General features: G+C 40.4%; 1 protein-coding gene across 1 annotated transcript in view; it reads left to right on the top strand.

Moving 5' to 3' along the window:
• Positions 1-12,574, top strand: part of Grip75 (gamma-tubulin complex component 4) — a 140,495-nt gene extending 127,921 nt beyond the window's left edge. Inside the window, exons 9-12 of the mRNA XM_053791485.2 lie at positions 483-608; positions 1,712-1,889; positions 7,390-7,471; positions 9,464-12,574. Coding sequence (XP_053647460.1) covers positions 483-608; positions 1,712-1,889; positions 7,390-7,471; positions 9,464-9,934 — 857 coding nt within the window. The 3' untranslated portion in view covers positions 9,935-12,574. The remainder of the gene's footprint in view (positions 1-482; positions 609-1,711; positions 1,890-7,389; positions 7,472-9,463) is intronic.
• Positions 12,575-24,886: the final 12,312 nt, after the last annotated feature.

Below are 24,886 nucleotides of genomic sequence, written 5' to 3' on the forward strand. Positions count from 1 at the left end.
AACACAGGTAACTCCTAAGATAATGGAACTGAACACATATTCACGAAGACTGGGATGGTGGTGGCGGGAGTGTCGGGGTGGCAGGGGATGGCGGTAGGTTTCCCCCTCTGACCCACAACAAGGCGGCAGCTTGAGCTGGGGAAATTTTTTCCATGCCCGCAAACGGACCCATGTTAAGTTAATTTTATGAAGTGTTGTATAAAATTGTGTTGCAATTTTTCAGTAGTGCAATGACCAAAACTTGGCAAATAAATCCATGTAATATAATGGTCTCTTGTATCTCAAACTGATCGAAAATTGTGCCACAGCGTCACAAATTAATGGGGAAAACAAACTACAGATAAAGCATAATGTGATTTTTGAATACACCCTGAATTTCCTCTTGTTGAAAATAAATATGAATACAAATAGCTGAAAGAAGAATAATTTTGTTCTAAGTGTTGGAAGACATATTAATGATTTGAAATATTTATCAACTTCAGATTTTGACGGATTATTCCAGTTAGCAGGCCGCCAAGTGCTACTGGAGGAGGAGATGTTGGAAAAGTTTGCACTTTCCCTGAAAATTGTGCCTACTGCACAGGCCACTCCAGTCAGAGGTCAACCAGGTAGGAAAAGTAGTATGGTATTTTTATTTTGAGCTTTTTTTTTATGTTCCATTGCATTCATATTAGGAGTTTACTTTTGTATTGAGAATGCAGTAGGATTTCAGTAATGCATTTTTGCAGTAGAGAGTATGAGAATGCTGTACAGTAACTTGAATAAAAAAGGAGTACAGCATTCTCATACTCTCTACTATAATTTACTCCCTGAAAATAAGTAATGATTGTAATTTTGCATGAAATTCTAGGGAAATTGAGCAATGGTTGTTTCATTTACATGAATAGTGTACTGTATTTTTTGTAGTAGATCTCTGATGACCCATTAGGAACAAATCAGGCACATTATCACACCTGTACTCACCTCTAAACACTCAGTAAGGACTATCACATTGTCCTTATAGTTTACTTCTGCTTTCCTTCTTGTTTCCAATTTCTGTGACCAGATGCTGACCGAACATCACTTGCCCTCCAGAAGCACTAGTCTCATTGCCTCCCACTTGTTCTCTCTACAGCCATTTTCATTTTTTCAGTTTACTGGTAGATTTCAGTCTTTTTCTAAGATTATTTCACATTCATGGAATCAAGAATAACTTGATCACACTATGTCTCTCATGTACTAATTTTTCCATTTATATAGGGAATGAGTGTTTTTTATCTTGGCACTGACTTGTGACCCGGCATTAAAAAAATTGCTTCTGTTTATCCTTATTTTTATTTTTTACTGCAGATATTCACTGTTTCTTTATTGTTTTCTCTTGTTAAATGAAGAATAATTTACTCACACTCTGAGTGCTAACCCTGAAAGTCCCCAAACTCTCTTTCAGTTGATAAACATTAGCAAGCAATGGTGTCCTGTAAAGTGGACCCCCGGTTTACGATATTATTTCATTCCAGAAGTATGTTCAGGTGCCAGTACTGACCGAATTTGTTCCCATAAGGAATATTGTGAATTAGATTAGTCCATTTCAGACCCCCAAACATACACATACAAATGCACTTACATAAATACACTTACATAATTGGTCGCATTGGGAGCTGATCGTAAACCGGGGGTCCACTGTATATGTATTATACTGAATTTTGATCACTTGTTTAAAATAATTTCTCAGATAAAAGTTGGCGAAATCTGAAGCTGGAATACCATTCTAAGTGGCCACTGCATAAGCTGTTTACTCCATCAGTTCAGGACAAGTACAATTCAATTTTTACATTTCTCTTGGATGTTCGTAGAGCTCAGTTCCGACTCCAACAGTTGTGGATCACACAGATGCGAACGAAATTCCATAGGTAAGCCTTTGTTCTGCTAAAGTAATTATGATGTATACCTTTTTCAGTATCTAAATGTTCCTTGTACACACAAGATGATTTCAATCACATTGTGATCAATAATTATTTTAAAATAAAATTTGTTTCCATGTATAGTAGTACATTTTCAAGTGCAGAATTAACTGTATATTTGGATCATGTCTAGGGCTAATTTTCTAGCATCATTCCTTGCAGAGTTCTTCACAGCTGTTCAGAAGTCTGTTTTTATGAATTTGTAATTGTTGCAGAGAGGATGCTTTTTTAATAGTTTTCTGATATTTCGTATTACAGTGGACCCCTGCATACCGTTGGCATCACATACCGTTTATTCCGCATACCGCTCACTTTAATCGCAAAAATTTTGCCTCGCATACCGCTCAAAAACCCGCTCACCGCTGTTCGTCCGAGACGCGTCCAATGTGCGCCTTAGCCAGCCTCACATGTTCCGCCGGTGGCATTGTTTACCAGCCAGCCTCCGCGGTAGCATCCAAGCATACAATCGTAACATTTCGTATTATTACAGTGTTTTTGGTGATTTTATCTGGAAAATAAGTGACCATGGGCCCCAAGAAAGCTTCTAGTGCCAACCCTACAGCAATAAGGGTGAGAATTACTATAGAGATGAAGAAAAAGATCATTGATAAGTATGAAAGTGGAGTGCGTGTCTCCGAGCTGGCCAGGTTGTATAATGAACCCCAATCAACCATCGCTACTATTGGTGGTACAGCTGCTGCTGCTGCTGCTGTAGCATCGTCTGCTGCTGCTGTAGCATCGTCTGCTGCTGCTGCTGCTGTAGCATCGTCTGCTGCTGCTGTAGCACCGTCTGCTGCTGCTGTAGCATCGTCTGCTGCTGCTGTAGCATCGTCTGCTGCTGCTGCTGCTGTAGCATCGTCTGCTGCTGCTGCTGCTGTAGCATCGTCTGCTGCTGCTGTAGTATCGTCTGCTGCTGCTGTAGCACTGTTGTTGGTGTGGCTTATTGAGAATATACCAAGAAACAATTAACCCCAGAGGATTTTCCACCCAGGATAACCCAAAAAAGTCAGTGTCATCGAAGACTGTCTAACTTATTTCCATTGGGGTCCTTAATCGACTAACACCCAGGTGAACAGGGAAAAATGCCTGGAACTAGTGCTCATATTGGTGAATTTAAAGCCAGCAAAGGTTGGTTTGAGAGATTTAAGAATCGTAGTGACATACACAGTGTGATAAGGCCTGTTCTGGAAGAAAATGCTAAACAGGACCTACAGTACTCAGGAGGAAAAGGCACTCCCAGGACACAGTGTCTCATCAGTCATTGCTGCATCTTCAATAAAGGTAAGTGTCATTTATTCTTCATTTAGTAGACTAGTACATGCACAATATATACTGTGCATGTACTACTCTACTATTGTGCATGTATCCTTCTCTTTGTGTGTAGGAAAATGTATATTTCATGTGGTAAAAATTTTTTTTTCATACTTTTGGGTGTCTTGCACGGATTAATTTGATTTCCATTATTTCTTATGGGGAAGATTCATTCGCATACCGATTATTTCGCTTCGCATACCAATGAGCCCTCTTGCACGGATTAACCCTTTCAGGGTCCGTCCCGTAGATCTACGGCTTTACGTTCAGGGTCCAAACCGTAGATCTACGCCATGAGCTCAGCTCACTCTGATAAACTGTGAGTGGTACATTTGGGCCTAGATATGAGAGAATACATCTATGTGGTATGTGTGCACCACATAAAACAGATCCTGCAGCACACTGTGTATAATGAGAGAAAAAAAATGAAATGATTTTTCGATTAAAACAGCAACTTTGCAGTGTTTTTTCGTATGTTTTTATAGGTGTATTTGCGATTTCTTGGTCTCATTTGATAGAATGGAAGACATATTACAGAAATAGAGATGATTTTGATTGGTTTTAGCATTGAAAATGGCTTGAAACTGAGCTCAAAGTAGCGGAAATGTTAAATTTTTGCCGATATTCAAGAGTAAACAAACGACCTCACACATCTAATACACGTCAGCTGGTGGGTCTAATATACATTCACAAATATGGTGATGATATTTATACAATTATTACAGTATTGCATAAGAGTAAATCTTCTATTTTTTGGTGTGAATAAAAATTCATTATGTGAATAAAAAATCAAAATGGAATTTATTTGTAAAGCCTCAAAACATAACTAATGAACAGAGGAAATGTTAGTTTAGTGCCAGGAATGCCTACATTGTTCATTCTGGACCCTTTTTTGAAATTGGAATATTTTGAACTTTGTGTTAAATTGGCCAAATTAACAATTTCCGATCACTTTATTTTGTAGTTGAAACAGTTGACTTGGCGATTTCTTGTGCTCAATCGATAGAATAGAAGTAATACTAGTGAAATAGCTAAGAATTTGGTTGATTGGAATAATGTAATTGGCCTAAAATGGGAGTCAAAGTCGGCAAAATTGCCGATTCGTAAATATCGCTGACACATCAAAATTCGCGAGAGCATAATTTTGTCAATTTTCCACCAAATTTCGTACTTTTTGTTTTATTACCTTCACAAAAAGATTCTCTACGATTTCATAAGAAAAAATAAAAATTTTTTTTTTTGAAAATTCTTGGACACTGGTGCGTGACTCCAGATTTGGGCCTTGGACCCTGAAAGGGTTAAAATCAGTATGCGGGGGTCCACTGTACTTGTTTATAAGTCCAATTCCTACAACTGGTCATATTATATATGAAGTACCTGTTATTTATAGATATCATGACCTTGTTTTTGATAGGGGTGGACTGATTTGTTTCTGGACATACAGCATTATGGTGACTCCTTACTGAACAGTTTCAATAGTTTTAATCTTGTGATGCATGTACAGTAGGGCCCAGCTTTTCGGCATTTCACCTTACGGCGTTCCGCTAATACGGCGATCTCAAATTATGGCCAAAACTTTCTATACGGCAAGTGGTCTTTCAAATACGGCATGGGCCACTTGGTTTGTTTACATTCTCCATGAGCACATATCTCTATTATGTAATAATAATCACTCTTGGGCACGTTAAATTTCTTATTTCACGTTAATATAGACATTTTCATTAATCCATCTATTATATTTTCTTTAAAATTATATAAGAAACACATTGCATAACATATAAACATTTTGTTTATATATTATGGTGGTGTGGTAGCCGGGCAGAGGGAAAACATTACGTCACTCCCTTAATGCATAACACTTTTGTTTACAATTCTTGGCTTGAATTATTCATTACTTCTCCATTTGTTTATGATGTCATCTAAAGGTAGTTGTTAGAAATGATTAAACTCAGTGAATATGGTATGTCCATGGTAATAATATGGCTCTGGGCCACATTAAATATCGTGTAGGTATGTAACCCAGGCGGACTACATACCTACATTATTATTATAACTGATAATTATATGTATGTGTACCTGTACCTAAGTAAACTTATACACTGTGCTGGCATGCAGGTACACATTAAAATCACTAATAGTGCCTTATTAGTCTTGATGCCATATTAATGCTAATAATAATAACACAATAATAATCACTCTAAGAAGCATTAAATATTGTATAAAATGTTAATATAGACATTTTGCTTAATCCATCTAAATACACCCCACAGTAGAATAAATTAACATAAATATGAGATGTTCTCCATGGGGAAGTGGATCAAAATTCTTCCTCCGTAAGCCATGCGTGTCGTAAGAGACTACTAAAATGCAGGGAGCAAGGGGCTAGTAACCCCTTCTTCTGTATATATTACTAAATTTAAAAAGAGAAACTTTTGTTTTTCCTTTTGGGTCACCCCACCTCAGTGGGATACGGCTGGTGCGTTGAAAGAAAATATGAGATGTGGTAGCCAGGTGACTTGTAGGACTTGTGGTAACCAGGCAACTTGTGGTAGCCAGGCGACTTGTAGGACTTGTGGTAGCCAGGCGACTTGTGGTAGCCAGGCAACTTGTGGTAGCCAGGCAGCTTCTGGTAGCCAGGCAACTTGTAGGACTTGTTGTAGCCAGACGACTTGTAGGACTTGTGGTAGCCAGGCGATTTGTGGTAGCCAGGCAACTTGTGGTAGCCAGGCAATTTGTGGTAGCCAGACAACTTGTGGTAGCCAGGCAACTTGTAGGACTTGTGACGAAAACCAGACATGTTCATCTGGTTTGTTTACATTATGTGTGGGTAGGGTGGTGAGGGCTGCCCTTCCTGGCTACCCATACTTCCCAACCTGACTTCAGACAAATAAAACTCACCTCTCACCCTCCATTAAGACTACAATGGTAGACAGCAAACGCCTAGGGAGGTACTACCATACTGCCAGGTGAGTGTAAAATGGAAACCTGTAATTGTTTTATATGATGGTAGGATTGCTGGTGTCTTTTTTCCGTCTCATAAATATGCAAGATTTCAGGTATGTCTTGCTACTTCTTCTTACACTTAGGTCACACTACACATACTGTACATGTACAAGCATATATATATGTATTTACACCCCTCTGGCTTTTCTTCTATTTTCTTACTAGTTCTTGTTCTTGTTTATTTCCTGTTATCTCCATGGGGAAGTGGAACAGAATTCTTCCTCCGGAAGCCATGCGTGTTGTAAGAGGCGACTAAAATGCCGGGAGCAAGGGGCTAATAACCCCTTCTCCTGTATAAATTACTAAATTTAAAAAGAGAAACTTTTGTTTTTCTTTTAGGGCCACCCTGCCTCAGTGGGATATGGCTGGTTTGTTGAAAGAAAGAAAGAAATTAATGAGTGTACTATACAGTGGATCCCCGCCTTACGAACGCATCGCGTTACGTTAAATCTGCCATACGAAGCATTTGAATGCAAAAATTTTGCCTCGCCTCACGATAAAAATTTGCCTTATGTGATTCATCCGGGACGTGTCCCACGTGTGGCCTCAGCTGCCCCGTGGGTGCCATTGTTTACAAGCCAGCCAGTATGGTCGCATCTAAGCATACATTCGGTACATTTCATATTATCACAGTGTTTTTAGTGCTTGTAACTGCAAAATAAGTCACCATGGGCCGCAAGAAAGCTTCTAGTGCCAACCCTGTGGTAAAAAGGGTGAAAATTACTTTGGAAATGAAGAAAGAGATAATTGCTAAGTACGAAAGTGGAGTGCGTGTCTCGAAGCTGGCCAGGTTGTGTATCAAACCCCAATCAACCATCGCTGCTGTCATTTTTGGTCTGGAATGGATTAATTCTATTTACATTATTCTTTATGGGAAAAATTTGTTTGGTTGTCAACCATTTTGGTTGCCAAACCATTATCTGGAACTAATTAAGTTTGACAACTGAGGTTCCACTCTATTAATTATAAGAGAGTTAAAATAAATTTCAGAATGACCATCAGTTGTTGATTATTAGACAGTAACCAATATTCATTTAGGTAGTAAATGTTACTGGTTACTTCGCAATCTTAATATTTCTGGTAATTCATATTTTTTACCTTGTGTTAAAAAACAAGTAATTTGTTTTTTCTTTAGAAAAAGTGAAGCAGACCGTCTTCAGTGGACACTGAGGCACCACATGAGTCTCCTGATTGATAACATCCAGTACTACTTACAGGTGAGCTTTTACACATTCCTTCTAACAATCTGAAGTCCATCAAGGTCCCACAGGGTGATGATAGTTTCTCAGGAGAAATGTGAAAATTCCTTCTGATAGAGGTCTGAGTCATATGATGTCCCATTCAGTGGAGCTTTAGATCATTTGACTGAGACCTTTCACTGGCTTACCTTCCACTATGTAAAAAGTTAAAAGATTAATATTCATAGGGGATGCTCCTATAATGGCAGGAGAATCAATAAACATGCCCATGACCAAAAAATCAGTAAGTATTTTGTTTACATAAAAATTTTGGCTACAAATTAGTGGTACTATTCATGTAATGATGAAGAAATGCTGTTCTTTCTACCAGTAGATACAAGAAGATTTTCTGAAACAAAAATTTTCCAGGGAAAACCGGACAAGTACATGCCAAGAGTATCAGATCTGCTAGATTGTGATGACTGTTCACTGCTTGCAGGCACTGGCAGCAACAGCCTTGTTGACCAGGTAGTCAGCATTGAAGTCTGGCCTCAGGTTGGGCTATGAGAATACAGTACATAAGAGCCCTGACTTATGATCATCCAGGTTACAAACCCCCACACTTACAGTCAGGGCACTTTGGAACCAGTTCATTTTTTATTTAGTGCCAGTCTGTCAATAAAAGCACTGCAACCATTAAAACATAAATTATTTTCAAGAAACTGTTTTTCCTTTATTTTTTCACCAAGTGCATTCATATTTTGTGTTTATTTTATACATGTGTGAAGGGTTCATGTTTGTTTTGGTAGAGGCTGGTCAAGAACTGTAAATCTAATTACTGTGATTTTGCTAAAAATTGATAGGGATACCAGTACTTTATCATATCCCTAATTCATTCTGAGACTTTGCCATTTCCACATTTCTCGACTAAAGAGCTTATAACACATGCACCAAATGACCATGTACAAACAAGAAATGAAATTGGTTGAAAAAAATTTAGAAAAAATTAAATTCAAAATTCAGTCTTAGATCTTTCACTGTCTCTTACGTAGATCTGCATTATCGATGCCAGTGTCACTTGCATAGATCTACGTTATTGATGCCAGTGTCACTTACATAGATCGACATTATTGATGCCATTGTCACTCTCGTAGATCACCATTATAAACACAGCGTCCTCAGATATACTGTAAGTGGTAAATTGTGGCTTAGACATGAGAGAATGAGTCGGTGGTGAGCATGTACAATATAAAAAAGATCCTGCTCCATGCAGTGTATGATGTAAAAAATAAACCTCTAGCCCAAACTATGGGAGAATATGAACTTTCACTTTTGGCATGAATATGTTCCAGATGAACCAACCCCAGACATGGATGGTTGCAGGTCGTTGGGGTTCTCAGCACTATTTCTAGCCTCCCATGCATCACTTGCTCTCACTAAATGTATGAAAGCACATAGCACATCCTTGGTTCCTGTAATTCTTGTTGTTGGATTATTCACTGAACAGTGAGCAAATTGAACTAAAGATGGCATTCACACGGTGCACTACTGTGGCCCCAGTTTTTTGTACACTGTGCACGTTGTGTAAATCCATTTTCTCATATGTAGGCCTACCAGGTCTCTTGCTTTATAAAATTTATGCATGGATTTATGTGAGATTCTGGTGTCAGTAATATAGATGTACATAAAAGACACTGAAAGGGTTAATAAAATACAGTGGTACCCCGAGTTTTGGCCATAATTCGTTCCAGAAGGCTGTTCGAGTGCTGTTACCGAACGAATTTGTTCCCATAAGAAATAATGTTAATTAGATTAGTCCATTTCAGACCCCCAAAAATACATTTACAAAAGCACTTAAAATAATACATAATTGTTTGAGTTGGGAGCTGTACGAAACTCGGGGTACCACTGTACGGAATAGTATTTTCAGACATTAATTTCTTGTCACTTGTAGGTCTATATTGGAGTTCTCTTAATAATTTGTTATTATTTTCATTGAGAAGATGCTTATAAATATACTAAAAATTTTAGGTTGATGTACTGGAGTCACAGCACTGGCAGCTTATTACAGAAATTGGCAAAACTCGGGATTATCAACAGCTGGTCCGAGCCCATCATAACTTCCTGGTCTCTGTCTCAGCTCAGTGTTTTCTTAACAACACCATGGTCAGCAACTCTCTGCAGCAGTTACTCAAGCTGGTCCATAAGTTTTGTTCCATTTTGGAATCTGTATTCAGTAATGAATCTAAAGATAGAAATGCTCCTCTTAGATCAGCTATTGCCCTTAATGTGCAGCCAGTTCTTAGTAGTGCAGAGCAAATCAAGAAGTTAAATGAAGCATTTGAACGGGCAGCAGCCTATCTATTTTTTGTGTTGTCTAACTTAAGACTTCATCAGGGATCACAATATACATCTCAGCTCATTATGAGAATTGACTATAATAAGTATTATAGTAACAATACAACTGTTAGAAGGTTCAAATCCCCTCTTGATGCACTCTAAGTATGATATTGTAAAATAACACACAAGTTTCAGATTTAAATTCCTTTGATTGGTGGGAAGGTTGGTTTCCAGAAACCCAATGACTGGGACAACCCATGGTCTAGAGCAGCAGTGGGCAAACTACAGCCCGCAGGTTGCATGCAGCCCGCAGGTTGCATGCAGCCCGCCAAAGGTTTTCATGCATCCTGCATCTCAGCACTCAAAAAGTTTCAAAATCTGAAAATTTTTTCAAGAAAGACGTTTGTGTTGTTTTCATCAACTTACATTTGTGAGCAGACTTTCTCTATGAAGAAAGTTCCCCTGCACTGAAAAATTTGCTCACCCCTGGTCTAGAGAAACCCTTTTGACTCTGGACCCAAAAATATTACATTAAGCTTTAAAAATGGCTAAACACCTGTGTAGCCTGAGTTCATGGTCATTCCCCTTAATCCAGATTTACAGCTGGAACTTCATGATCATGTAAAACTTATAATTTATGAGATATTTTTTTATTTTATTAACACATTGGCCGATTCCCACCAAGGCAGGGTGGCCCGAAAAAGAAAAACTTTTACCATCATTCACTCCATCACTGTCTTGCCAGAAGGGTGCTTTACACTACAGTTTTTAAACTGCAACATTAACACCCCTCCTTCAGAGTGCAGGCATTGTACTTCCCATCTCCAGGACTCGAGTCCGGCCTGCCGGTTTCCCTGAATCCCTTCATAAATGTTACTTTGCTCACACTCCAACAGCACGTCAAGTATTAAAAGCCATTTGTCTCCATTCACTCCTATCAAACACGCTCACGCATGCCCGCTGGAAGTCCAAGCCCCTCGCACACAAAACCTCCTTTACCCCCTCCCTCCAACCTTTCCTAGGCCGACCCCTACCCCGCCGTCCTTCCACTACAGACTGATACACTCTTGAAGTCATTCTGTTTCGCTCCATTCTCTCTACATGTCCGAACCACCTCAACAACCCTTCCTCAGCCTTCTGGACAACATTTTTGGCAATCCCGCACCTCCTCCTAACTTCCAAACTACATTATATTCACACCACACATTACCCTCAGACATGATATCTCCACTGCCTCCAGCCTTCTCCTCGCTGCAACATTCATCACCCATCCTTCACACCCATATAAGAGCGCTGGTAAAACTATACTCTCTTACATTCCTCTCTTTGCCTCCAAGGACAAAGTTCTTTGTCTCCACAGACTCCTAAGTGCACCGCTCACCCTTTTCCCCTCATCAATTCTATGATTCACCTCATCTTTCATAGACCCATCCGCTGACACGTCCACTCCCAAATATCTGAATACATTCACCTCCTCCATGCTCTCTCCCTCCAATCTGATATCCAATCTTTCATCACCTAATCTTTTTGTTATCCTCATAACCATACTCTTTCCTGTATTCACTTTTAATTTTCTTCTTTTGCATACCCTACTAAATTCATCTACTAGCCTTTGCAACTTTTCTTCAGAATCTCCCAAGAGCTCAGTGTCATCAGCAAAGAGCAACTGTGACAACTCCCACTTTATGTTTGATTCTTTATCTTTTAACTCCACGCCTCTTGCCAAGACCCTCGCATTTACTTCTCTTGCAACCCCATCTATAAATATATTAAATAACCACGGTGACATCACACATCCTTGTCTAAGGCCTACTTTTACTGGGAAATAATCTCCTTCTTTCCTACATACTCTAACTTGAGCCTCACTGTCCTCGTAAAAACTCTTCACTGGTTTCAGTAACCTACCTCCTATACCATACACCTGCAACATCTGCCACATTGCCCCCCTATCCACCCTGTCATATGCCTTTTCCAAATCCATAAATGCCACAAAAACCTCTTTAGCCTTATCTAAATACTGTTCACTTATATTTTTCACTGTAAACACCTGGTCCACACACCCCCCTACCTTTCCCAAAGCCTCCTTGTTCATCTGCTATCCTATTCTCCGTCTTACTCTTAATTCTTTCAATAATAACTCTACCATATACTTTACCAGGTATACTCAACAGACTTTTTTTTTTTTTTTTTTTTTTCAACAAGTCGGCCGTCTCCCACCGAGGCAGGGTGACCCAAAAAAGAAAGAAAACAATTTTCTTCTTATTCTTTTTAGTAATCTTTACAGGAAAAGGGGTTACTAGCCCATTGTTCCCGGCATTTTAGTTGACTTTTACAACACGCATGGCTTACGGAGGAAAGATTCTTATTCCACTTCCCCATGGATATAAAAGGAAAAGTAATAAGACCAAGAACTATTAAGATAAAATCAAAGAAAACTCAGATGAGTGTGTATAAATAAATGTGTACATGTATGTGTAGTGTGACCTAAGTGTAAGTAGAAGTAGCAAGACATGCCTGTAATCTTGCATATTTATGAGAGAGACAAAAGACATCAGCAATCCTACCATCATGTAAAACAATCACAGGCTTTCGTTTTACACTCACTTGGCAGGACGGTAGTACCTCCCTGGATGGTTGCTGTCTACCAACCTACTACCTACAACTCAACAGACATTTTTTTTTTTTTTTTTTTTTTTTTTTTTTTTTCAACAAGTCGGCCGTCTCCCACCGAGGCAGGGTGACCCAAAAAAAGAAAGAAAATCCCCAAAAAGAAAATACTTTCATCATCATTCAACACTTTCACCACACTCGCACATTATCACTGTTTTTGCAGAGGTGCTCAGAATACAACAGTCTAGAAGCATACACATATAAAGATACACAACATATCCCTCCAAACTGCCAATATCCCAAACCCCTCCTTTAAAGTGCAGGCATTGTACTTCCCATTTCCAGGACTCAAGTCCGACTATATGAAAATAACCGGTTTCCCTGAATCCCTTCACTAAATATTACCCTGCTCACACTCCAACAGATCGTCAGGTCCCAAGTACCATTCGTCTCCATTCACTCCTATCTAACACGCTCACGCACGCTTGCTGGAAGTCCAAGCCCCTTACCCACAAAACCTCCTTTACCCCCTCTCTCCAACCCTTTCGAGGACGACCCCTACCCCGCCTTCCTTCCCCTATAGATTTATATGCTTTCCATGTCATTCTACTTTGATCCATTCTCTCTAAATGACCAAACCACCTCAACAACCCCTCTTCTGCCCTCTGACTAATACTTTTATTAACTCCACACCTTCTCCTAATTTCCACACTCCGAATTTTCTGCATAATATTTACACCACACATTGCCCTTAAACAGGACATCTCCACTGCCTCCAACCGTCTCCTCGCTGCTGCATTTACCACCCAAGCTTCACACCCATATAAGAGTGTTGGTACTACTATACTTTCATACATTCCCTTCTTTGCCTCCATAGATAACGTTTTTTGACTCCACATATACCTCAACGCACCACTCACCTTTTTTCTCTCATCAATTCTATGATTAACCTCATCCTTCATAAATCCATCCGCCGACACGTCAACTCCCAAGTATCTGAAAACATTCACTTCTTCCATACTCCTCCTCCCCAATTTGATATCCAATTTTTCTTTATCTAAATCATTTGACACCCTCATCACCTTACTCTTTTCTATGTTCACTTTCAACTTTCTACCTTTACACACATTCCCAAACTCATCCACTAACCTTTGCAATTTTTCTTTAGAATCTCCCATAAGCACAGTATCATCAGCAAAAAGTAACTGTGTCAATTCCCATTTTGAATTTGATTCCCCATAATTTAATCCCACCCCTCTCCCAAACACCCTAGCATTTACTTCCTTAACAACCCCATCTATAAATATATTAAACAACCATGGTGACATTACACATCCCTGTCTAAGACCTACTTTTACCGGGAAGTAGTCTCCCTCTCTTCTACACACCCTAACCTGAGCCTCACTATCCACATAAAAACTCTTTACAGCATTTAATAACTTACCACCTATTCCATATACTTGCAACATCTGCCACATTGCTCCTCTATCCACTCTATCATATGCCTTTTCTAAATCCATAAATGCAATAAAAACTTCCCTATCTTTATCTAAATACTGTTCACATATATGCTTCAATGTATACACCTGATCTACACATCCCCTACCCACTCTAAAACCTCCTTGCTCATCCGCAATCCTACATTCTGTCTTACCTCTAATTCTTTCAATTATAACCATACCGTACACTTTTCCTGGTATACTCAGTAAGCTTATTTTTCTATAATTTTTACAGTCTCTTTTGTCCCCTTTCCCTTTATATAAAGGGACTATACATGCTCTCTGCCAATCCCTAGGTACCTTCCCCTCTTTCATACATTTATTAAACAAAAGTACCAACCACTCCAACACTATATCCCCCCCTGCTTTTAACATTTCTGTCATGATCCCATCAGTTCCAGCTGCTTTACCCCCTTTCATTTTACGTAATGCCTCACGTACCTCCCCCATACTTACATTCTGCTCTTCTTCACTCCTAAAAGATGGTATACCTCCCTGACCAGTGCATGAAATTACTGCCTCTGTTTTTTCCTTAACATTTAAAAGTTCCTCAAAATATTCTCGCCATCTACCCAATACCTCCATCTCCCCATCTACTAACTCCCCTACTCTGTTTTTAACTGACAAATCCATATTTTCCCTAGGCTTTCTTAACTTGTTTAACTCACTCCAAAATTTTTTCTTATTTTCATTAAAATTTCTTGACAGTGCCTCTCCCACTCTATCATCTGCTCTCCTTTTGCACTCTCTCACCACTCTCTTTACCTTTCTTTTACTCTCCATATACTCTGCTCTTCTTATAACACTTCTGCTTTGTAAAAACCTCTCATAAGCTACCTTTTTCTCTTTTATCACACCCTTTACTTCATCATTCCACCAATTACTCCTCTTTCCTCCTGCCCCCACCCTCCTATAACCACAAACTTCTGCCCCACATTCTAATACTGCATTTTTAAAACTATTCCAACCCTCTTCAACCCCCCCACTACTCATCTTTGCACTAGCCCACCTTTCTGCCAATAGTCGCTTATATCTCACCCGAACTTCCTCCTCCCTTAGTTTATACACTTTCACCTCCCTCTTACTTGTTGTTGCCACCTTCCTCTTTTCCCATCTACCTCTTACTCTAACTGTAGCTACAACTAAATAATGATCCGATATATCAGTTGCCCCTCTATAAACATGTACATCCTGGAGCCTACCCATCAACCTTTTATCCACCAATACATAATCTAATAAACTACTTTCATTACGTGCTACATCATACCTTGTATATTTATTTATCCTCTTTTTCATAAAATATGTATTACTTATTACCAAATTTCTTTCTACACATAGCTCAATTAAAGGCTCCCCATTTACATTTACCCCTGGCACCCCAAATTTACCTACTACTCCTTCCATAACATTTTTACCCACTTTAGCATTGAAATCCCCAACCACCATTACTCTCACACTTGATTCAAAACTCCCCACGCATTCACTCAACATTTCCCAAAATCTCTCTCTCTCCTCTACACTTCTCTCTTCTCCAGGTGCATACACGCTTATTATAACCCACTTTTCACATCCAATCTTTATTTTACTCCACATAATCCTTGAATTTATACATTTATAGTCCCTCTTTTCCTGCCATAGCTTATCCTTCAACATTATTGCTACTCCTTCTTTAGCTCTAACTCTATTTGAAACCCCTGACCTAATCCCATTTATTCCTCTCCACTGAAACTCTCCCACCCCCTTCAGCTTTGTTTCACTTAAAGCCAGGACATCCAGCTTCTTCTCATTCATAACATCCACAATCATCTCTTTCTTATCATCTGCACAACATCCACGCACATTCAGACTTCCCACTTTGACAATTTTCTTCTTCTTATTCTTTTTAGTAATCTTTACAGGAAAAGGGGTTACTAGCCCATTGTTCCCGGCATTTTAGTTGACTTTTACAACACGCATGGCTTACGGAGGAAAGATTCTTATTCCACTTCCCCATGGATATAAAAGGAAAATTAATAAGACCAAGAACTATTAAGATAAAATCAAAGAAAACTCAGATGAGTGTGTATAAATAAATGTGTACATGTATGTGTAGTGTGACCTAAGTGTAAGTAGAAGTAGCAAGACATGCCTGTAATCTTGCATATTTATGAGACAGACAAAAGACATCAGCAATCCTACCATCATGTAAAACAATCACAGGCTTCGTTTTACACTCACTTGGCAGGACGGTAGTACCTCCCTGGGTGGTTGCTGTCTACCAACCTACTACAGACTTATCCCCCTATAATTTTTGCACTCTATTTTGTCCCCTTTGCCTTTATACAAAGGAACTATGCATGCTCTCTGCCAATCCCTAGGTACCTTACCCTCTTCCATACATTTATTAAATAATAGCACCAACCACTCCAAAACTATATCCCCACCTGCTTTTAACATTTCTATCTTTATCCCATCAATCCCAGCTGCCTTACCCCCTTTCATTCTACCCACTGCATCACAAACTTCTCCCACACTCACAACTGGCTCTTCCTCACTCCTACAAGATGGTATTCCTCCTTGCCCTATACATGAAATCACAGCTTCCCTATCTTCATCAACATTTAACAATTCTTCAAAATATTCCTTCCATCTTCCCAATAATTCTAACGCTCCATTTAATAACTCTCCTCTCCTATTTTTAACTGACAAATCCATTTGTTCTCTAGGCTTCCTTAACTTGTTAATCTCACTCCACTTTTTCTTATTTTCAACAAAATTTGTTGATAACATCTCACCCACTCTCTCATTTGCTCTCTTTTTATATTGCTTCACCACTCTCTTAACCTCTCTCTTTTTCTCCATATACTCTTCCCTCCTTGCATCACTTCTACTTTGTAAAAACTTCTCATATGCTAACTTTTTCTCCCTTACTACTCTCTTTACATATGAGATATCTTAAGTTTTAATACAATATGCATAAGGTTAAGAAAATTCAGTATAATACAGCCTCTCCTCACTTACCAACATACTCGTTTACTGACAACTCAGACTTACGACGGGTTCTCTGACTAGTATGCATACCTAAATAATGTATATTAGAGCTGATTTCCTCAATTCTGTTTATTACAATATACAGTACACTGCTGTATAAACATTGAAAAATATACCAGAAATGTTATAAATGGTGGAAAGCTAACATTAAAAAATATCAAAGCTTTTTGACACAAACCCACTACAATTATAGTATGCTCCTCACTTAGAGACGAATTCGTTTACCAACATGGGCTTAAGAATGGAACTCTGTCGTTAAGTGAGGAGAGGCTGTACTTGTGCATCCATTATGCACTAGTGTCTTTCAACAAAGGCTTTCTTTTCTTAAATGTTAACCAAGCATTGAACCTTATTAGAATTTTTTCTACTTTTTGTTTAATAAATGTTTTAATAGCAGTGAAGTACATAAACCTATTTGACTAGAGATGTCAGTGACAAAATGCAAAGTGTGTGGACAGAGACAGGGCCATACACTGGAGCACTATATCTTAGTGTTAATCAAATAACCTTTCAGAGACACCTCCATGCAAACCTTACAGGATATGACAAAACACCTCATTGTTAATAATAGGATGTCTGGAATCTTGAGGTTGCATCTTCATTTTGCATAGACTAATTGAATAGACTGTCTATATATAGATTGCAACCCAGTTATGACCATTTTTTTTTTTTAGTGGTAATACGATATCAGTTTTTGAGGTTGTATTCCTTACTCTTCTGTGTACAATAATTATATGAAGTAATTGTAAAATACAGAATGACTAATATTTCTTTCTAGTAATGTAACAATGTTCAGTGAGGTCTGAGAAAGAGTTATTGTGACCTCTGTAATCTTGTTTTTTGTGGTACTGCAAAAAACAAGATTACAGAGGATGTGCTTATAGTGCACAATAAACTACCCAATCAAGTGGCACAACTGCATCTACTGTTTTCAACTAATGTTTTCATTGGCTTCATCAAGACAAGTTGGTCTACCTGAATGGATAGAATAATTAAAAGTGGTTAAGCATGAAGAAATGTAAAATATTGTAGTCTTGACCAGAGTACTGTAGTGTAAAAATTGATTCCTTCTTTTGGAAAATAATATGTATTGTCAGTCGTCTTTTGATACAGTATTGTAGTGTTTATTTGCTATTTTGTGAAGGTAAAATAATTTATAAGTTTAGCAATCCCTCATATAAGTGCAAACAGTTATACTGTATAACATTCCTGTCCATTCCATTTACTTTATGTAATAAATTTCTGTAAAACCTATTCTTTAAAAATGTTCATATAAGAAAATTAGTTGTAAATCATTTGAACCTAGAAATGTTTAGTTTTTTAACCTTTTTATCTCCAGAAATTAGCCACAACTGAGCTTTCTTGGATTATCCTTAGTTATTAGCTCTCCAGTGTTAATAACCTAACTAAAGCCTTCTTCAAGGCCGATACAGTTTTTCTCAGTATTTCATCCATTGACCTTCAGATCTTCAAATGATTATGATTTTAAAAATGTATTGTATCCTTGGGTACCTTTGAAGGGCTTCTAGATATCACTGCCCCAGTTCTTCATCAGACCTGGTAACAGCCTGATTAGTGAGACTTGCTGTCCTGAATTAGCCTCACAGGTTTAACATTTGCATGCCTCTCAGTCTTCTGAAGTCATTTTAAGGAGAGTGACAAAGTCCCTTCTGAAACATTATTTTCAAATAATTCTTATTTTTTTTTTTGTTGTTGTTGTTGTTAACTAAATTAAAACAATAACCAATTGCTTTCTCTAAAGAAGAATATTATATAAAGATAAGAATTATTTTAGTAAATTTAAACTAGAATACAAAAAAAATTGTTAGGTTTACCATATAATGGTAGTTTTTTTATAACTTTTTTTATCAACATGCTGGCCATCTCCCACTGAGGCAGGGTGACTTAACCCTTTTAGGGTCGGCAGGCCCTCTCCTAAACTTGTTCTCAGGGTCGGAAATTTTTCGAAAAAAAAAAAAATCATGAAATGATAGAGAAACTTTTCCTGATCATAATGACACCAAAAGTATGAAATTTGATGGAAAAGTTACGGAATTATGTTCTCGCAAAGTTAGCGGTCTCGACGATGTTTATGCATCGGTGATTTCGCCCACTTTGAGCCCTATTTTCTGCCAATTCCAATGTACCAGTTGACAAAAATTATAACTATTTCATTAGAACTCTATTTTTTCTATCGAATGAGTACAAGAAACCACCCATTTACCGATTTCAACTATCCAATAAAGTGGTCAGAAATTGGCAATTTTGCCAATTTCACAAATTTCAAAAGATGCCAATAGAAGATTTACTGTTATGCAGACTACTGCATTAGTGTAGAAATGGTATAAATAATATCAGCACACTTGTGAAAGAATATTAGACTCGCCAGTTGATGTGTATATGTGTATTGATGTGTATCTCTGGAAGCCACCTTTCGGATTCCGGGGGTGGTGGATATCCGGCCGCCCTCTCTTTTGTCCACCAAGGTAGCTCGGCAGATGTGAGGTTGCTATCCCGAATTGCTAGTTTACTGGCATGATGGGTAGGGTATGGCACGGGTTCCATGTTGCATCTACGCTACTTGTGGTGCTGAGGTCCTCTTGGGCGCGGAGGGAGATTTCTGGCCCTTTCATTCCTCCTAGGAACTATTCCTCCCCAGTCCCCCTTTTTTTTATTCTTTTTTTTATTTTTATTTTCTTTTCTTCTTTCTTTTTTTTTTCTTAAAAACAAAAAGAAAGAAATAACCTAACCATGGCAGCCCTAGTCCATGAACCTGATTCCCCCGGGCCCCTTCTTGATACCGCACCCTGTTCTGACCCCGCCTCGTCTTTGGACCACTCTTCGGACACTCCTCATGCCTCTATACCTCTTGCCGGTGCTGTTTCCTCACCCGCTTCAGGTACTGAGGTCTCGACTGACTCCTTTGATTTATCTGACCTCCGCTCTCCTTTGACTATGCTTCTGGCCTCTCCCTCTACGGTGCAGCAATTTTCGAATCGCCGGCCCGTTCCGCGTCGGACCAATTCTGGTCCCACACCTAAACGCCAATGACAGTTACCTGCTGATGATACTTCTCCACCTTCTCGTTCTTCTCAGAAAAGATCAACACGTCCTGCACTCCCTTTCCACGCTCAGTTTCAGACTGCACAATGGTCTAAATTCTTCACTTTACGACTGACTTCCTCTACCGCCTATCTTTCCGACCACAGTATTGGCAAGGCACTCCTACGCCATGTTGGTAAAGATATTTTTTTCGTGCTCTTAAGAGCGGTATGCGCATCATCACTGTACAGAATGCTACCCAAGCTCATGATCTTTCTCTTCTTTCCCATATAGATACTGTTCCTGTCACTATTGAAAAACATCATTCCCTCAATTCTTGTAGTGGTACCGTCATTCTGCCCCATACCATAGTTCAACAAAATTTCCAGACATGTGGCAATGACATTTTTGAACAGCTGGAACTCCAAGATCTCCCAATCCTCAAGGTAGACACTTATGTTCTTCCTGCCCGCAGGCGGAGACGATACCCTAGCAATGTGGCTCATTTAACTTTTGACAGCCGTGAACTCCCATCCTCAGTTTATGTGGCAGGACATCGGTTACAAGTTCGAAAGGTGATCCCTACACCGCAGCAGTGTAGAAATTGCTGGCGATTTGGCCATCCAGCTAAATATTGCAGATCCATAGCCGAATGCCCAGTCTGTGGTGCCGATGACCATTCTAATACGTCTTGCAATCGACCTCGCTCTTGCCTTATTTGTCATGAGGCTCACCCTTCGTACTCTCGCCGTTGCCAAGTCTACTTAAATGAGCGGGAAATCCGTTACCTCAAAGAGGCAGAATGTCTCCCTTATGCCATGGCAGTTTCTCATGTCCGCCTCCGAGGGAGACTACCTCGTGTTTCTTATTCCCGTGTTTCAAAACGTCCCCCCACTTCTGGGGTCCCATCTTCTGCAGCCTCCTCTGTGGTTACCTCTCCCATAGTCACTCCTGTATCTAATTCTTTTGCTGTCCTAGGCTCAGACGTCCCTACTTCAACGCCTCAGTCTGTTCATGCTTCTTTGTGCTCTCCCTCACAAGCCTCAGTATCGACGAGACCTCGTACGACACCTCCTCCCAATCGTCCCTCTACTTCTCAGAAGTCAAAAAAAGGTCCTTTAACCCCTCCTTCCCTACTTCCACCTCCTCATTTTACCTTCCCTGTCTCTGTACCGGATTCTTCCCCTCTCTCTGGCTCTGTTACAAGTGTAGAGGTTCACCCTCCTCCTCGTACTATACCTACCTCCCCTGTTCCCTCCCAGGTTTCTTCCTCTTCTGCCTCCTTCCACGCTTCTTCTCCAGTTCCCTCCACCCTTTCGCCCCCCCTACCTTGGTACAGTCCATTACCGTTCCAATCTTTACTCATCCTCCCCCTACCATCTCCAATATTGTCTCCCATATGGCGTCTCTGAAATCCGAAACACTTGAAGCAATCTCTGAATATATTGCAGAGACCAAACCATCAATGGACACTGATCCACCCTCTGTTCCTTCTCTCTCCTCTCCTCCATCTGCGCAACTCCTTTCTTCACAGCGCACCGTTCCTTCGCTGCTTGAACGTTTTCAGCTGCCTCCGCATGTGGACTTTTCTAACCCCTCTAGTCCGTAGGAACCCTTACCTGTGGATTTCGAGTATCTTTATCATTGCCAATCATGGCCTATTTACAGTGGAATATACGCGGCCTCAGGGGTAATCGGGGTGAGCTTCAGATGTTACTCTCCCAGTTTTCCCCTGTTGGTGTTTGCTTACAGGAACCAAAATTACACTCTGCTGTTATCTCTCCCATCTCAGGCTATAATTTATTGTATTCGTCAGATCCTTTTCCTGATGGGACCTTTAATGAAAGTGCCCTTCTTCTACGCAATGATATTCCGTACCATCAGCTATTTGTTCGTACTTCGCTGCATTACACAGCAGCCCGTATCCACTTGCATAGGTGGTATACGCTCTGTTCTTTATATCTCTCTCCTTCTATGGCATTATCTATTCCGGATATTGCCTTTCTTGTTTCGTCATTACCGCCACCGATTCTGTTACTTGGCGATTTTAATGCCCATCATTTCCTCTGGGGGGGTCTCACTATGCTTCCCGTGGCATTCAGTTAGAGGCTTTTCTTGCCACCCACCCCCTCCATGTTTTAAATACAGGTACTCACACCCATTTCGATCCTCGGACTCACACTCTCTCTTGCATCGATCTCTCAGTCTGCTCTTCCTCCGCCGCATTAGACTTCACTTGGTCTGTTCTCCCGGACTTACATGACAGCGATCATTTCCCAATCATTCTTACTTCCCCTTCATATTCACCACCTCTTCGCATCCCACGCTGGCAATTTGATCAGGCAAATTGGAACCTTTACTCACACCTAACTGTTTTTAGAGAGGTTCCTTCTTCGTCCTCCATTGATGAGCTTTTACACATCTTCTCGTCCTCCGTTTTAACCGCCGCTTCTAATTGTATACCCCAAACTTCGGGCAGGCATTCTCAGAAATGCGTGCCTTGGTGGTCTCCTGCTTGTGCTCGTGCAGTACGTTTGAAACGCGCTGCATGGGGCAGGTACCGGTACAGTAGAACCATGGAGAGACTTCTTGATTTTAAGCAGAAGCGTGCGCTCGCTCGCCGTGTCATCCGTGATGCTAAACGCACTTGCTGGCGAGATTATGTCTCCACCATCACCTCTGCTTCCTCTATGAGTGCAGTCTGGAAAAAAGTACGAAAACTGAGTGGTAAATATTCTCCTGACCCGGCTCCTGTTCTGCGGGTTGCTGGTGTTGATATAGCAAACCCACTAGATGTTGCCAATGAAATTGGCAATCATCTGGTCCGTATTTCTCAGGGACTCCATCTATGCCCCTCGTTTCTTTCCTCAAAGTCTGCCAGAGAGTTACCACCCTTGGACTTTTCTTCTCTCAGAGAAGAACAGTATAATGTGCCTTTTACACTTCAAGAACTAGAGGCAATGCTCTCAGCTTGCCGATCATCGGCAGCTGGGCCCAACGACATTCACATTCGTATGCTACAACATTTACATCAGTCAGCCCTTGCAGTCCTATTACACCTTTACAATCTTATTTGGTCACAAGGAGTTCTTCCACAGCTGTGGAAATCTGCCATTGTTCTCCCTTTCCGTAAACCAGGCACTACGGGACATGAAGCCTCCCACTATCGTCCCATTGCTCTTACCAGTGCAGTTTGCAAAGTGATGGAACGCCTGGTAAATAGACGTTTAGTGTGGTATTTAGAGACACACAACAGTCTCTCCACTCGTCAATATGGCTTTCGTAAGGGACGTTCTACCATAGACCCCTTACTACGCTTGGATACATATGTTTGTAATGCCTTTGCTAATAACCACTCGGTTATTGCCATATTTTTTGACCTTGAGAAGGCATATGACACAACTTGGAGGTATAATATTTTAGCCCAAGCCCACTCCGTAGGCCTTCGAGGCAATCTACCATCCTTCCTTAAGAACTTTTTAACTGACAGGCATTTCCGTGTTCGGGTTAATAATGTGCTTTCCCCGGACTTTATCCAAGCTGAAGGTGTCCCCCAGGGATGTGTTCTTCCATCACATATTTGGTCATCACTCTATGTTGATGACTTCGCTATTGCCTGTGCAGGCGCTGACTGTCACTTCATTACAGCTTCTCTCCAGCATGCGGTCGACCGTGTTTCCAATTGGGCCACCGCACATGGGTTTAAATTTTCCAGCACTAAAACCCACCAAATTACTTTCACTAGACGCTCGGTCATCTCCAATCATCCTTTGTACCTCTATGGCTCCCGTATCCCTGAACGTGATACAGTCAAGTTTCGGGGCCTCCTCTTTGACCGTAGGTTATCCTGGAAACCTCACATTACCTCTCTGAAGGCAACTTGTCACAGCTGGCTGAACCTTCTTAAAACCCTTGCTCATCTTTCATGGGGAGCTGATCGTCGAACCCTCCTTCGCCTACATTCCACCCTCATTTTATCGAAACTTGATTATGGTGACCAGATCTATTCAGCGGCATCTCCTGCTACTTTCTGTAGCCTTAACCCCATTCATCACCAAGGATTACGTTTATGCCTTGGTGCTTTTCACTCTTCCCCTGTCGAGAGCCTCTGTGCAGAAGCGAACGTTCCATCCTTATCCGATCGCCGTGATGCCCATTGCCTTCGCTACTATGTACGCTCTCATGATCTCCGCAATCCTTCCATTTATAGAATGGTCACTGATATTAGTAGACATTATTTGTTCGCCGCCCCTGTTTACTCCGTCCCTTCTCTCTTTGCCTTCATTCGCTCTTGTCTTCTCTTCAATTACCACCTTTCTATGTTCATGTAGCATCTCACTTTTCCCTACCCCCGTGGGAAGTTCTAGCTGTTCGAGTCTGTTCTTTCTCTCTCCCTTGCTCGAAAGCCCAACTGTCTACGGTCGCTTACCGCTCTCTTTTTCTTGACCACTTCCACTCTCATTCTCATGCCATTGCTGTGTACACAGATGGCTCTAAGTCTTCTGACAGCGTAGGATTCGCAGCAGTGTTTCCGGACAGCGTCGTACGAGGGCATTTACTATCTTTGGCTAGTATTTTTACTGCTGAATTGTATGCCATCCTTGCAGCACTTATCCGTATTGCATCTATGCCTGTGTCATCATTTGTGGTTGTCTCAGACTCCCTTAGTGCTTTACAGGCTATACAGAAATTTGATACACCTCGCCCTTTAGTCCTCCGTATCCAACTTTGGCTACGCTGCATCTTTACCAAGCATAAAGATATTGTTTTTTGTTGGGTCCCTGGTCATGTTGACGTACAGGGCAATGAACAGGCAGACACTGCTGCGTGGTCAGTACATGACCTACCAGTTTCATATAGAGATATTCCATTTACGGACTATTTTGCTGCAATATCTTCCCACCTTCACACCCGTTTGCAACAACATTGGTCT

The sequence above is a fragment of the Cherax quadricarinatus genome, chromosome 55 (genome assembly GCF_038502225.1).
Source record: "Cherax quadricarinatus isolate ZL_2023a chromosome 55, ASM3850222v1, whole genome shotgun sequence".
Classification (NCBI taxonomy): Eukaryota; Metazoa; Arthropoda; class Malacostraca; order Decapoda; family Parastacidae; genus Cherax; species Cherax quadricarinatus.